Raw genomic sequence first — 15,042 nt, 5'->3', positions numbered from 1 at the left:
ACCCTCTTTTCAGCAGCTTTTGTGCATTTCTGTGAACGGGGGTGTGCCGGGAAGCGAATCCTTGCTGCTTCTCAGTACCTCGACTTTCGGCCCAGGTAGCCAGGCCTTGGCGACAGTGGGCTTGGTATTTCCTGGGTGACCGAGAAAGGCCCCTGCCAGGTGTGAGCTGACTCGTGAGCGCAATAAAAATGGTCAAATTACATGTCTAATCAAAGCAAATAGTTTTCCAGATGGCTTAGGACCAGTATCTTCAGTGGCAGGATAAAAGCTAGGCTGGCTGTCACTAGTGGACCGCAGGGTACGTTAGCCCTAGGCCTTTGCAGGACTGCAAGTTAAAATTGCTACAAGAAATGTGTAGCACCAGGCTGGCTGATCTACCCGACTCAGATAATATTTAGGTGTTTGAGAAAGCATTTTCGGATCATAAAAACACTTTAGAAGTTACAACAGCGGCCGCCTAAATTCAGACTGGTTTCCTGTTGCTATCAGCCTTGAGTAAGAACTCGGAGAGTTTTATTTCTGCGAGGAGGGGTTCTGCTGACAGGTTCATGTTTGTTGACATTTGGAAGTGGGAGGTGAAACTAGCTTAGCTACAGAAACTGGGTGCTGAGCAAGCCAGGCGGCCTCAGAGATTTGTCACCTTCCTCAGGCCTTCCAGGTAATCTTTAGACTGGTCACAGTGGGGAGTAAAGTAATAGTAATTCCTGGATCAGCCTCCTCTTCCCAGCTCTCAGATGATTCTTCAATCAGTGGAGTGACATATCACTTTACATGCAAGTGGAACAAATGACACATTTTTAAAAACTAGAAAAACCTTCTCAGCACAATAAACAGAGATCACAACCATTCAAAATGACTCTTCTCAGCTGGCAGACGAACAGGCGAAAAATCCAACGTCTCTTTGTAAATGCGAGCAAAGATTGTATTTCAGAAAGGAGAGAAGCATCCTGTGGCAGTCACTGAGTGACTTACTACAGATGGCATGATTAAATTTTCATTATTCAATGTCATAAAGTCTGCCGGGGAATGCAAAACTTAAGAATCAGTAGAAAAAGTAGTAGTAGTAATGTCATATGGAAGGGAATAAGCCTGCCGTTCATCTCCACCTAAATGAAAGTATACCATTCACAAAAAGGGGGAGAAGAGTGTTATTTTCTTCACTTCAGAAACCCAACACACTGATAGAAAGCTGCCTTTACCATTGCAGGTAGCTAAAAGACCATACTTATCAAAAGGTTTTCTCTTGATGCTTTCTTTTAATTAAAGGCAAGAACTGTTGCTGCTTCTCACATAAAGCCTGTAGTAGCTGAGTGGTGGTGGTACAACCATCGCCAGTCCGGTTTAGCATCATTATAAGGTATTGAGAGCGAAGGGATTTCATTTACTGGCAACCTCTCCACTTTTTTGCTTTGCCCTGATGTGTGTTAGCTAAGAGAAACGTTAATGCTTAAAGGACTTCTCTGTAATTTTCTTTTGTAATTTATTTAATAATTATGTCAAAACTTAAGTATATGCAAAATTTTCTTCTTCTTAGACTATGCTAATACTTTAGAATTTTAAAATACTTTTAGATACAGATGCAAATCCCATTTCTTTTACATTATCCAATTGCAGTTTCTAGTAATGATAAGATGGCAGAATACTCTCTGTCCTACACACTATGCAAAAGTAGTTTCATGTAGTTGTAAATTCTTTAAGATTTTAATCTTCAGCTGCAGAATATGGACATACCCATCTTGTGGGACCATTTTTATGAAGCCTGGCTTAGCAATACAAAACAAACTCTCTTGGCAAACAAGGAAATGTGATTGCACAGCCCGAAAATCAAATGATGACTTACTGTAATGTGTTTGTTGTACAGTATGACACAGGACAACTGGGAGTAGGTATTCATTCTCAGTTCCTTACTTGTAAAGGGCAGTAGTATCTCCCAGTGTTAGTATCAGCATTGTCAGCGGCAAATTAAGATACGCTGTCAAATTTCATACCGTTTTTAATACTTTTGATATTTTAAATATTCCTTCCTAAACAGTATTAGGTGAATTATCCAAGGCTGCTTATTGTTAGTTGTGCAGTGAAGTACTTTTGACAGAACATTATTTCCAGAGCTTAGGTATGAACAGACACAGAGGCACATCCTTTTCTACCAAGTCTCCAAGTGTTATTTTCAGTTGGAAAAATAGTGAGTGTATTACTGATGGTGCCACTCAGCAGGATGAATCCTTCATGTGTCATTTTAATTACAGGGGAAACGTGGAAAGCAAAATTATTTGTTGCGTCCAATGCTTTACATGAATCACAATGGACTGAGCTCTTTCTGCATCTGCTGTTTCATATTTTAACATGTCATTGCAGTAAAACCTTTCTTTCCAAAAAGGCTGTCCTTAAAAGCTATTCCAGCCTCGGTTCTGTGATCCATGCTATTTCCGTACTGCAGTCTACCATGAGAAACTGTGAAACATCTGCCTAGACTACCGTAAGCCCTGTTGCGGCATTGCTGCCTGTCCCCTGCTTCCCCATGCAAAATAACGACTCCCTTTGTTCTTGGAAATGCAATACCTCTTCTTCCTTTAAAAAACCCGTCTAGGCTGATGGCAATGATGTCATTCCCACAGGTTATCACGGTAGTGATGCTGATAAGGCTTGGCTGGCAGAGAGTGTGAAGTTTCAGTCTTAGCTCAGGGTCACCTGGCTCTGCAGCTGTGTTGCAGGGATAGCCAGGGGGACTGTCCCTTGCAGGCTGTGGTCTTCCTCCAGCTAGGGGTTGTTGAGGTTAGATGAAAATTTCCGAGAGTTGTAATGAGGCCTCCATCTCAAAATTTTATGATTGGTTAAAGAAGATCTGGCTCACACAGTAGTCACTGAATGATTTTAACAAAATGTATTAGTACCCATATGCAGCAAGGGTTTGCTCCCTATATAGATTTTTTCCTTCTCTTTTTTAGTTGTTGTTTCCAAATCTCAGCTACAAATGTAAAAGCAGAAGCCTGGAATAACAGCAGGCTTACTTCAGCAGGCGAAGTCTGAAATCATGGATTTGGCTGTGTGTTTGTGTTTTAGGGATGTGGTCTCTGCACAATACAAAAGAGGTTTCAGGTTAGCTTTCACGATTTCAAGATGAAATTTACATTGAAGGTAATATTTTGTTGTTGCATTCCTTGGTATTGCCCTAATTGCTTGACTGAGCCAATGTAGTGCAAAAAATATAGTTAAAATAAGGCATGCACCTGTGAATTACAGGGGTGGTTAATGACCTGGGGCAGCATTGTGTATGTTATGTGGATTTTGTGAGTTATTTGCATGGTCAGAAATGACAAGTGCTCTGGGAAGATGTGGAAAGGAGTGAGCAGAGCGAGGATGGGGCTCCTTCAGAGCTGTGCCTAGTTCATGAATCACTTGTCCTCCTTTTTCTCCTCCCAGGTGCTGTGCTCTCTTTTGCTTGCCATGACTCCTGCCAAGCATGGTGCCAGATCATCAACGTGTCTGAATCCCATTCTTCTCTCCTTACCTCTATGGACGGGACTCTCAATGAAACGAACTGGAGCATTTCCATGCCTGCTGGAAGCAAATACCGCCTCTACGTTGGCTTGGCTTTGGCGATAGGTTCCAGTATCTTTATTGGTTCTAGTTTCATACTGAAGAAGAAAGGACTTTTGAAACTGGCAGACAAAGGAGTCCCCCGAGCTGGTAAGCGGTGGTGTCTGCCTTGCTCCTGCTGGGGACACAAACACCTCTGTTATAACTCGGCAAAATCAGGGTTTGAGTCACAGATCACACATTTAAAACCGTCATAGTTGAAAACTGTCATACTTTAACAGTGATGAGAAGTCCTTTCTTGGCTAGGGATGGAAATATGGTGTGATTACAGGGACTGAGATTTCAGAATTCTTAGGGCTGTGGTGGCAGCAGTCGGTATTAAATATAGTGAGCTGGTGATATTTCCTCCCTGACAGCAGCTAGATACCAAATAAAGTTCTCCCTTTGTCTTACCCTTCAATGTGCCTTTCTGTCTCTTTTTTCCCATCTTTTTTCCCTCTCGTTTGAGATGGAAAGTCTTAAGACACTAACTAGGTTTAGTTCTTTTTTAAAAAAAGGAAGTGCAATGAGCTGTGGAAAGGATACTTATCACAAAGGTTTCTACAGTTATTTTTAACTATTTTAACTATTCTTTTATCAAAGTCAACAGATGAAGAGCTAGAGCTAGAAAAATGTGGAGAGCTTTTAAAAAACCCATTGGACTAATCTCGTAATTCCCTTTGCATGGATTTAAATATATAGCATTAGAAGTTTTTCTTTTGTTTGTTGTGTTTCTTGCGATATACTCTTCCAGAGAATTTGGTTATTTGGAAAAAAAATGTGTTACTGAATGTTCAATATACTTATGTTTTATGTAAAAAAAAATAAAGCATGCAGTGGCATTTTTCTTCCTAATTTCTCTCAATTTAAAGTATAAGCAGTGTCAAAATGCAGCTGACTGTGTATGAATATATTGGATCTGACCTGGGAAAGCACTTTGAAGCGTTTCTTAAGCTCACCAACAATCTTCTTGGACATTTTACTTTTGCTTGGAACTTTCCCTTTAGTCAAATATCATTTTTCAGAAGTCCAAGTCACAAAGCAGTGGAGTGATTAATAAAAATGTCAGTCAAAATCAAACAAAATATTCTTCATGTTGCATCCAGATAACATGCTCTTTGAGTACTTTATATGACTAGAGGCAAATGTGAAGCTGTAGTTTTGTTTATTATAATAAGGTGATCTCTTTCTTCTAAGATGAGATTATTTTTTCTGCTTCCAGGACAAGGTGGATATTCTTATTTGAAGGAATGGCTTTGGTGGACTGGATTGCTATCAAGTAAGTCGCCTCTTTCCTCTCAACCTGTATGTAAATGCTACATACAGCAGATTGTTTTAAATAGATTTATTCCCTGACTTCTCACTCCCCTCACTTAAAAGAAATGTCTTTGCAATCACCTTTATGACAGAAGCCATTCTGATATCCCATCTCTCAAATATTGTGTTTTGCTCTTTGGAGCTCTATGCAGAATTACAACCTTTTCTTTAATATCCAGTCAAAAGCGATGGGATTGAATCTGTCCAACTTCTAGGAGTACTTAGGGGAAAAGTATTTAACTTTTTTAGCCTTTATTATGTCCAGAGGAGGTTAGATAATATTGAAAGGAAAATTTGCATATATAATATAGAGAAAAGATTTTGGTTTATATTTGCTATCGTAGCTGTCATACAAAATATTTATAATTTTATTCCCCCCCTTCAACCTGATCCAAATGTTCTTTCTTCTGCAGTGGGATTAGGAGAAGCTGCAAACTTTGCTGCCTATGCCTTTGCACCTGCAACCTTAGTTACCCCCTTGGGTGCACTGAGTGTTCTCATAAGGTTAGTACAAACTGGAAGCAAGCTCTGACAAAGGAACCAGTCACTGCGTGAGGAAAAAGCAATGTCTTTGGCTGAAAGTAGAGAACTGTAATAAGAAAACTGAAAAGGAATATATTGACAAAAAATGCTTTTTGTTCCTTGGTGGAAAGATCCCTTGCTTATTTAGAACTGAATTTTTCCGGGTAGAGGGAATGAGAAGTCTTGTTCCAAAGACTAATATATGCTTTCCCAACAGCCTTCCACCTATATTATAAAGTATTTCTTATCAGCGTATACCAGGTATACTGCTGATGCACAGTGGTAGAAGGTTGTAATTCATCTCTTCCTAGAGAACCGAAGCTTTCTTAAAAAGTCTTACCCCGTTCTTCAGTTGTGACAAAACTGTAAAAGAAAATACAGTATTCCCCCATTAAAATGTTTTCAAAAACATTTCTTTTTTTATAGGAGCATAATTTCAAATTAAGGCACACTTAGTAAGCATTTTGGGTTTGTCAGTCTTTTTTAAGTCCTTATAGAAAGAAGACAAAGGAAATTTTAGCTTTTTTAATATCCACAGTTAAAATTTGTCATTCTTTTGAAATATGAATGCCCTTCAAACACTCATTATTTCCTATGTATGAAGAAACAAATAATTTCCAAGTACTTACGCATGTAAATTAATAAGGCTATCACAGAAGCTGAAAAGACGTGGATTATGCTTACAACAAACATTCTGGGGAAAAATTCATTAGCAAAATTGAATTATTGTATTTTAAATGTAAAACTCTTATTTTTAAGACCTGAGTATACTATATGAAACATAGGGTTTAAAACCAACCTGGCCATGGTTTTTTGGGGGTTTTTTTGAAGATGCTTGCAGTAATCTAACTGCTAAAAATGGAACTGTTCTGTCATAGCAAAACCAGTGTAACTCTGTCACCTACAGTTGTGCTGGGATCAGCATGTAGGTAGATGCAGACTAACTGGCTGCCTGGCTGCTGCTACTCAAAACAGCTTGATTTTTAATGTCCTCTCCTTTGATGTGGATAGCAATCTTTCCAATTTTCGTGAAACAGAAACATTGTGAGAACTTCATGTCAGTGAGCTCATTACCCTTGTGCGAAAAAATAGCTGTAATTCGATCAGTGGGTTGAAAAACTATTTGTGAGCCTGTCCACACACTGCTAAGCCTGTGTCTGTGCCTAAGGTTGTGCTCTAGCTGGCTAATCATGTGCCCTGTGAGGTGGCCTCATTTGGGCCATCTTATTATCCTCAGGTTAAATCTTGAACCCCTTGGAGAGCCTGGGGTCAGTCCTCTTCGAAGGGGGAGATGTGCCTTCTCTGTGATTTTGGGAGAGTCCTGGCAAGCCAGGCAGAAACTTTGCCTGGGTGGGAGAGCCCAGGGAGGGATGAGGAGGAACAGTTTCCAAAACTTGTGTGCATTGGTTCTGATGGCAAATGAAGTGCTTTAAACCATTTTTGGAAGAAAATAACAGCTTGTGTGGTCAACCTACGGGTGTGTGAGAGTGCATACCCCTGACCCGGGCAATCAGTAATGAGAGAAGTTCCTTGAGCAATTGGGACCCTTTACAATCTGGAGGGGAGGGATCAGGGTTGCTAACCCCCCTAAAACCTGACCTGACCTTCTTGGTCCTGACCAACCTTCCTGCAAACATCCTTAAAATTTGATTGTTTCAGGCTGGTTTCCCATATATCCAAATTCAAAAGAGGTTTTGAATTACTACCATGTTACACAGAAAGATTTTTAATGTCTCACGTGGCTGGTGGAGCTGAACCTTTTATTTATATTATGCCAAACAGTGCTATATTGTCATCCTATTTCTTAAATGAGAAACTGAATATTCACGGAAAGCTGGGCTGTGTACTGAGCATTTTGGGGTCAACGGTCATGGTTATTCACGCCCCTGAGGAGGAGGAGGTCACCTCACTAGACGAGATGGAAAGAAAGCTGCAAGATCCAGGTCTGTATGCAATTGCAATGAACTTGTGCTACAGTTCATAGAGAAGTGTTCGGGACACTGAATAACTTTCTGCGTGTACTTGGACATAGTCTGAGATTTTCTCTTATGTGTATTACTCTTCCCTTTCCTCTTTCTTACAGCGTTTGTTACCTTTGCTGTTCTCCTAACAGTTGTTGCCCTCATGCTGATTTTTATCGTGGCTCCAAGGAGAGGTCAAACAAATATACTGATCTACATTTTAATTTGCTCGCTCATTGGTGCCTTCTCTGTCTCATCTGTGAAAGGCCTGGGCATTGCCATGAAACAAATGCTGGAGCAGAAGCCAGTTTATCGACACCCATTGGTTTACGTTTTGGTGGGCATCTTAGTGCTCTCAGTCAGCACTCAGATAAACTATCTCAACAAAGCGTTGGATGTATTCAATACATCTCTAGTGACACCTCTTTATTATGTGTGTTTCACCACGACAGTTGTGACATGCTCCATCATCCTGTTCAAGGAGTGGAGTAGCATGGACCTGGGTGATATCATTGGAACCCTGAGTGGATTCTGCAGTATCATCATAGGCATTTTTCTATTGCATGCTTTCAAAAATACTAGTATCACCTGGAGTCAATTGATGTCTACTGTTGCAAAAGAACCATCGTTACCACACTGTGACTACGAAACTTGTCACACTTTACTGGAGAGCATGGAAGACCCAGCTTTGGCATATGAGGAGGACAACATTTTATTCAGTCAATGAAACTCTCAAGCGGTGTTCATCATCGAAGTATCATGAATTGCAGACTCAGCCCATTCTGTGTCTACCAGAATGCTCTTCTTTTCTGCCATCTTCTGGAAAACCGTCTGCAAGGCTGGTTAAGTGTGGGCCACTCCTCTGTGCCAGCTGTTGGTAGTAATGAATGAAAATGTTCAATAATATGACAGACAGAAACCTAATGGTGATTGTATGTCAGGCAATGAACAAGGTTGTTCAAGGTTGTCCTTTTTTTATGCAGCATCTCCTATTGGAGAATTTTAGCAGAAAAGAATGGTCTTTGTAAGCTATGTTTACAAAGTGCAATTTTTCCCATCATGATAAAAGATAATCCTTGCTGAAGTGACAAGCACTCTGCTATTATCTTAGCAATGGCCTTAATATTTCAGGCTTTCTTTATATTTTTATAATTTATTGCCAAGCAAACTTGTAGATCGTCTACCTGAAGGATATTAATTGGAGATATAATATGAAGAAAATATTGTTTAACCCTTTTAGCTTTTAATATAAAAATTTTTGCAAGTTTTTTTCATTTTTGATGACCTACCAATGAATCTCGAATAGAAGTCACCAAAAAATTTATGAAATGTGGTTCTTGGTAACCATTCTCCTTCAAAATCCATTTTTTAACAGCAAAGTCTTAGCTCTTCTACCTTAGGAGTCCTGAATGGATGGCAAATCCCTGGATGTGCAGGTACCTTTTTATTTCAAAACTATGACCAAGTTACATTTTAAGAAAAAGCAAATTCGTTAGAGGCCTGAACACAGTTGCTGTTGGCTTTAAAAAATTACATGAGATAAAAACCCAAGTTGTTCAAAGGCAGAAGAAAACCAGAATGTGCATTTAACAATTTCCACTCTGTTTTATACTACTTCAAGGCTTAAGAAGGGGCCTTACTTATTTCTGTACTTCTTCCTAATACTGCCATCTATTCATCAAAACCCATTTAAGCTTTTCAAATTCTTTTCTCAGTTTCCGGAAAAATATTGGTGTTTCTTAATAGCAAAATAGTCCTGTTATTTTATATTCTGTCATAAAAGCAAAATCCGTTTTCCAATCCGTGTGCTATTTCTAAAAATACTAAGTAAAGGAAGGGCTGTAAACAAGTGGTGAGAAACATGAAAACATCTTTTGGTTTAGTTTGGCCTTTTCATCTTTTCTAAAAATGAGTATTCACCTTTATTAGATGTTTTAGCTATTAATCTACCGTAGGCCTTGAAGATTAGTATCTGTACCACAGTATGTTCCTCAGTTGTGGTCACTGATCTTTACCTCACAAAAACAGCTTGCACAGTCCATGGTTTACTCGTTACAATCCCTTTTGTTGCCACTTTGTGAGCAAGAAAGTAGCTTCAGCAATCAGATGTGTGGTTCATGACGAGCTCATCAGAAAGGTAGTATTTCCAATTCTTGGGGTTTTAAGTGTGAGTCCAGAACCTTTGCCAGAGGATGCTAGCATTTCAGCAATTAAAAAATTATTTTAGTCAGCTGAGATTTATATGCCAAGCAGAACCTCCTCATGAAGCAGGCTGTATATTCTCTAATGTGCAAAGAGTGTAGTAAAAGTGGACACTTTGGATGGAGAGCGAATTGTTCTGCAGAAGAAGGCTCATAAATTAGCTGTAAGAACAAAAGTGTTGCCACTGATATTTCATACATGTTTGTGTTGTGCAAAGTTTAAGTACTTCCTATTTGAAAGACATTCATGAAATATCTCACTTGTTAATGATTTTTAATGATGCTTTAGAAGCTATCAAAAACTAGAAAGTAACACTAGGGATACTAGCTTAAAGTTATTTCTAAATTACAAGCACCTTGTTTTTTTCACTTGGATAGGTTTGTAGTTGACATACCTACAGGAAGAGGTAGAAATTGTATGAATCACCTGCACCTTATTTCTAAACCCTCATTTTTACAACGAAGAGTGTATCTGAAAAAAGTGATACTGAAAAGTGTGTCCGGTTCTTCTGCTCACAGTACTTTATAAAAGATTGCAGGTAATCTTGCCGATGTAAAGAGAAGCCCAGAAGATGTCATTAGGCAATGGGTATTCAGGTTATCACCTGTGATTACCTAATTTGAGAAGTACATTCAATAGTGCAGGAGGTGGCAGCAATGTTACCCCGGCAAAAGAGACATTTTCACAAAAAATGTACTTGCCTTGAAAATATAATGACAGTGTATACAGCTTTGGAATATTTTTCAGCTTTCCAAGTGGTGAGACTTGCAGCAATTCTTTGCTGTTAAAATACATGTGTTAAAAAAGCTTCAGAGAAGAAAATATGTAAACAGAGTTTCATTACTTCTTAGGTAATGTAGAGAATACTTTGGCTTTGTTGGCCAGATTCAAGCTACAAAATCTTTATAGTTAAAAACAGATAATACGAATAATAAAAAGGCTAAAGATGGCATTTTCTTTACAGTTTGCCTTTTAACAAAAACTTGCATTGCTTTTCACTGTGAATTACTCATAAAATTTAAAGAGTAACTGAAGAAAATCTTGATTTGCCCCAAAAAGAGAAAAAGAGATCCTTTTGCATAGCTGGTGGCCCCTCTGTCTGCTTTTACAGTCATCACTGTGCTGTGACCAAACGGGTTATTTGTACGAAAAAGCGACCAGTCCAATTCTTGAATGGATGTGTGTTGGTTTTTTTTTTAAGATATGTAGTAATACTTTCTTTGAGAAGGGTCTGGACTCTTTTTATACCGAGTTTGGGCTCTCTTCGTATTAACTCCTGGCAGTCAATTAACTTGTACCAAGCAAAAATTCTGTATTTTCTACTGGACCTGTGTATCTGCTTTTATACATAAATAACATCTACTAGGGAAATAATATTATTTTCTTACAATGTCAGAAAACCAAAGTTAATGCTTATTTTCATGGTGTACAGGAAGTCTGTCATGCTAAGAAGTAAGTTACCGATTTTCTATTTGTATAAAAAGCATTTGCTATAAGAGATGTCATTTTTAAAAATGTTTATATTTAGTTATTAATTTGAAATAATTTTTAATGAAACTATGCTAATATTTCTCTTGTAATAAATTATTCATGGTTAGGTACTAAATGGTATGTGTTTTTTAAACAAGGGATAAAAAGGAGTGTAATTCATATTTCTGGTAAGCATTTGAACGCTGATAGATCCAAAGTGAATCATCTTGGTTTTAGCAGCTGGTCCTATGCACACATAAGTGGATTCTAGATGAAGAAAGTCTGGCTGATGTCCTTGCAGTTCATGTGCATCTGACCTGATCATGACCTTCTAGTAGCTTTGACTTTTACTATTTTTTCTGATAGGAAAGAAAATTTTCCACTCCCCTAGCAAAGCCACGTGTGAAACTACGATATATTCCCCTTGAGCTAAAAAGTCTGTAATGTTGTTATGATGGAACTGGAGGGAAGAGTATGGGGAGATCAAGAGGTTTTAGCTTCTCTTACAGAGTTACCCAATTTGTCCAGATGTGTTATTTTTACCCTGGTGTTCTGTAGAAAGCATCGGCAAGGAACATTTAATGCCGATGATCAGTAGTCAAAAGACATGGATTTTGAGAGACAAAAATAATGGGCAAGTGAAGATGCCTTCCCTTCTAAACTAGGGAAGAAAACCCAAAGCTGATGTATTAGGGATCTCTTTCTCATGGCAGTCTCAATGGAGAGTATTTTAGTGAGTTGTCAGGTTTTCTAGGCAGTGAAATGAAGGATATTATCTAAAGTAACTTGAGGTGTTTTGGAAAGTAGAGGGAATGGTTAAGAACTAGAACAAAGAAAACCTCGGAGGCAATACATTGCTAACCAAATTATGGCTTTTAAATGCTGATACAAAACAAATCTTGGCAGCTACTCATTACTACCGTACTTCAGGACAAATTAATGGGCAATTAAATTCATTACCTAGCTGTGCTGATTAAATGTAGGTAGGTCAAGAAGACTTGGATAGGTTAAATAATCTGCAGGGAATTTGGAAGGAAGTACATAGGTTATTAGTTTCTATAGAAACCTGTTCTACCATCTTCCTTTACCTGCCTTCCCAGCCATGCTTAAAACAGCCATGCTATAAAAAATTTCCATCCCAAAGAGTACTGATTCAAAACTTCAACCTCTTTACTCATCAGGGTTGCATCCTGGAACTATATGGGGAATTATATACTCCTAGCAAACACCGTTCTCTTACTGTTTAAATTCCAGCAAAACAAAACTGGCAAGTGTGTTAGAAAATACTCTTTTAGCAGAGCGGTTTCCCGTAGCTGACTCCTTTCTGGCAGGTTTTAAAGTGGTGCCGAGGTTCAGAACAGGACGGGGAGGCTGAGAGGGAGCCAGGCTGGTGGTGCGTGAGGGAGGAGTGGCGCTTGGTGATGTGCGTTAGTGTGTCTGCAAGGCCTCCCTGTTTGTGAAACTTCATGGAGGGGGTAAAAATGTTGGTCTGAAAACCACATGGCACTGGAGAGAAACGTCACCAGACTCATACACACAAGTGATTGATCTCCATTGCTCGTCAGGAATACTTTTGACGAGGGAAATAATTTCATTTTCTGAAAATACCTTCCAGTTTGTCAACAGTGCAGCTTTTTTTATAGAAAAGAGATATATCCTAAGCAGCTGGCGCACAGAGGCTGGGAATTCTGCCTAATACTGACTTGCTGCAAGTTTTCTGATGTTTTATCAGGAAACATCAACCGAATTTTTACAAATGCTGAGCACTCAAACAGCCTTTGACTAGACATTCGCTATACGAGGGTGGTATAGTGTCTCCTTCTAACCTTTACTGCTCTTCCAGGTCTTTCTTTTATCTCACAAAGTTTTTAAAAAAGACAGCTAACAGACATCCGTTTGCCCACATACGCCTCTTTATGTTCAATGACATGGGAGGCATTCACTGTTCACCTGTATAAATACTTTCATTTTTGCCTGTTAGAGTTTGAGCTAAGCTCAGAGACACTGTGAGGACTGAGGTGGCCTACTTAGTCTTTATTTATGGGTGTAGCTGTTCTGGTAAGTAAATACACTGTAGATACCTGACCTTTGTCCTGTAGACCTTTCTTGCTGCTGATTAAGCGCTGGTTTCACTGACTCTGAAGCATTTTCTAGTGCTTTTTCATTTATTTACTGTCAGCCTGATGATAGCAGCTGTTAAATTTATCTGCGTCAGAGTGTTAATAACAGCCTACTCATAATTTGCCCAAAGCAGCCTACAGAAAGATTATATTGAGAAGTTGAAGGCTTGGTACGCAAGCATTATTGGCTCTTGTGTATTAGACCAGCATGTTTCAAGGATGGATGTGTATTCACCATGGGACAACTCAGTGAAATGAGCATGAGCAAGGTGCTCTGAGTACATAAACCTACCGGAGCTTTTTATTGCACGGTACTGTAGTGTATTACATATTAACTTGCAATTATAAATGTGGCAAAACCAGTTTTACAAGAGCTATTAAAAAAGATGCCTCACACATTATTCAAACTCCCCATGTACTTTTATATTGCAGAGACAGTTTGAATTTCACATTTGTGGCGCATCATCTGCTGAAAAGCCTTGTACTTCTGTGGTCTGGGCATAAAGTTGTGGTGAGCTCAATGTGTGGTACTGTGTTGAATAGATCTGTATTTAGTCGTAGGTCTGATAGGGAACTGAATGCTCGTAAATGAGCCGTTCATAAAAGCAAACAGTGACATCAGTTGGTGGCAATTCTTCTAGCAGATTATATGAAACGATAGGGATATCATGCTTCACTTGAAGCAGAAATGCCTTAAAAGTGTGTTTGAAGGTACCCCCAAATGTTCAAACAATAGGATTAAGAACTTCCTTTCCCAAGGGATGATAACTATCAAAATACTATTGCAGTAAAGGTGAGTGATTAATGCCAGGAATGGATGTGACCCAAAGATGCTGTCATCTTCTGGAAATTCAAAACTTGGGATGATTGGTATATTTAATTTTATTGTTGCGGTTCTTTTTTAAATTTGGAAAGGAAAAATTAAGTTGTGTGGGACTCAATCATTCCTCAGCTAGTGGGTTTTAAGTATTTTGTCTGCAAGGTGCTATAAAATGAAATATTATTATGTATTTATCTATAAATAATTCACAATGCAATGACATATTTTAAAAAAACTATTTATTTGTAATGGTCTGACTCTATTCTATATTGAACACTTATTAACTTCATCTGCCTTTCTTTTCTATAATATATTTGTATCAACCAAAATTAAGGTTTAAAATTAAAAGTGAATAATCACATAACAAGTAGGGTTACAGACATTGTCCATGTCAGCTATCGCAGGATCCATCTGAGCTAGACTAATTCAAAGCACTTCGTTTTACCGTCAGGTCCCAGCTCTAACTTGTCCTTTAACCATTCTGGGCACTTGCAAGGGGAAGACTAAGGCAAGCGTGGGCGTTTGAGTAGGCAGCAGCAGGCGAGGAGTGGGAGAGATTACTGGAAAACTCAGGGAGAGGTTTGCATCAGAGAATCCTTACTCTCCTTCTTTTACACAGAATTGGTAGAGAAGGTGCCTTGACCTGCGATGCTGGTTTAAAATGCTTCAGGGATGTTCAGTCTTTCCAGCTGCTCATGTGTGACTTGGGAGCTGCTAAGTGATGACTGCTCCCTTTGCTCCCTTTGCCCGCCTTTATCCACAGCAGTGGGTACGGGCACACGTGTGGGCGCTGCTCCGGCGGTTCGTAGTTAGCTCGCTGCCCCTTCTGAAACACTGCTCCATTTCTTCAGTGCTGGATGCTTTGCAGCAAAAGGGCTTGCCTTTAAACATGACCTAGCTAGAGCTTCATCAGAGGTTCTTCCATCATTTTTGCTGCTGCCAATCAGTATTCCCCAGTGCATGAGTCATATTAAGTGCCAAATAGTTTAATAATATTCTTACAGGAATTAGTGTAGCTCTGACAAAAAGGATAAATAAAAAGGCCTGTAAGGCG

General features: G+C 39.0%; 1 protein-coding gene across 1 annotated transcript in view; it reads left to right on the top strand.

Annotated features, from left to right (window-relative positions):
- The window catches only part of NIPAL1 (NIPA-like domain containing 1), a 14,038-nt gene extending 5,935 nt beyond the window's left edge, over positions 1-8,103 (top strand). Inside the window, exons 2-6 of the mRNA XM_009335220.1 lie at positions 3,421-3,687; positions 4,799-4,855; positions 5,307-5,397; positions 7,198-7,358; positions 7,499-8,103. Coding sequence (XP_009333495.1) covers positions 3,421-3,687; positions 4,799-4,855; positions 5,307-5,397; positions 7,198-7,358; positions 7,499-8,103 — 1,181 coding nt within the window. The remainder of the gene's footprint in view (positions 1-3,420; positions 3,688-4,798; positions 4,856-5,306; positions 5,398-7,197; positions 7,359-7,498) is intronic.
- The last annotated feature ends 6,939 nt before the right edge of the window (positions 8,104-15,042 follow it).

The sequence above is a fragment of the Pygoscelis adeliae genome, unplaced genomic scaffold (assembly GCF_000699105.1).
Source record: "Pygoscelis adeliae isolate BGI_AS28 unplaced genomic scaffold, ASM69910v1 Scaffold21, whole genome shotgun sequence".
Taxonomy (NCBI): Eukaryota; Metazoa; Chordata; class Aves; order Sphenisciformes; family Spheniscidae; genus Pygoscelis; species Pygoscelis adeliae.
The sequence above is the reverse complement of the archived record's forward strand: the minus strand, read 5'-3'. Positions and strand labels throughout refer to the sequence as shown.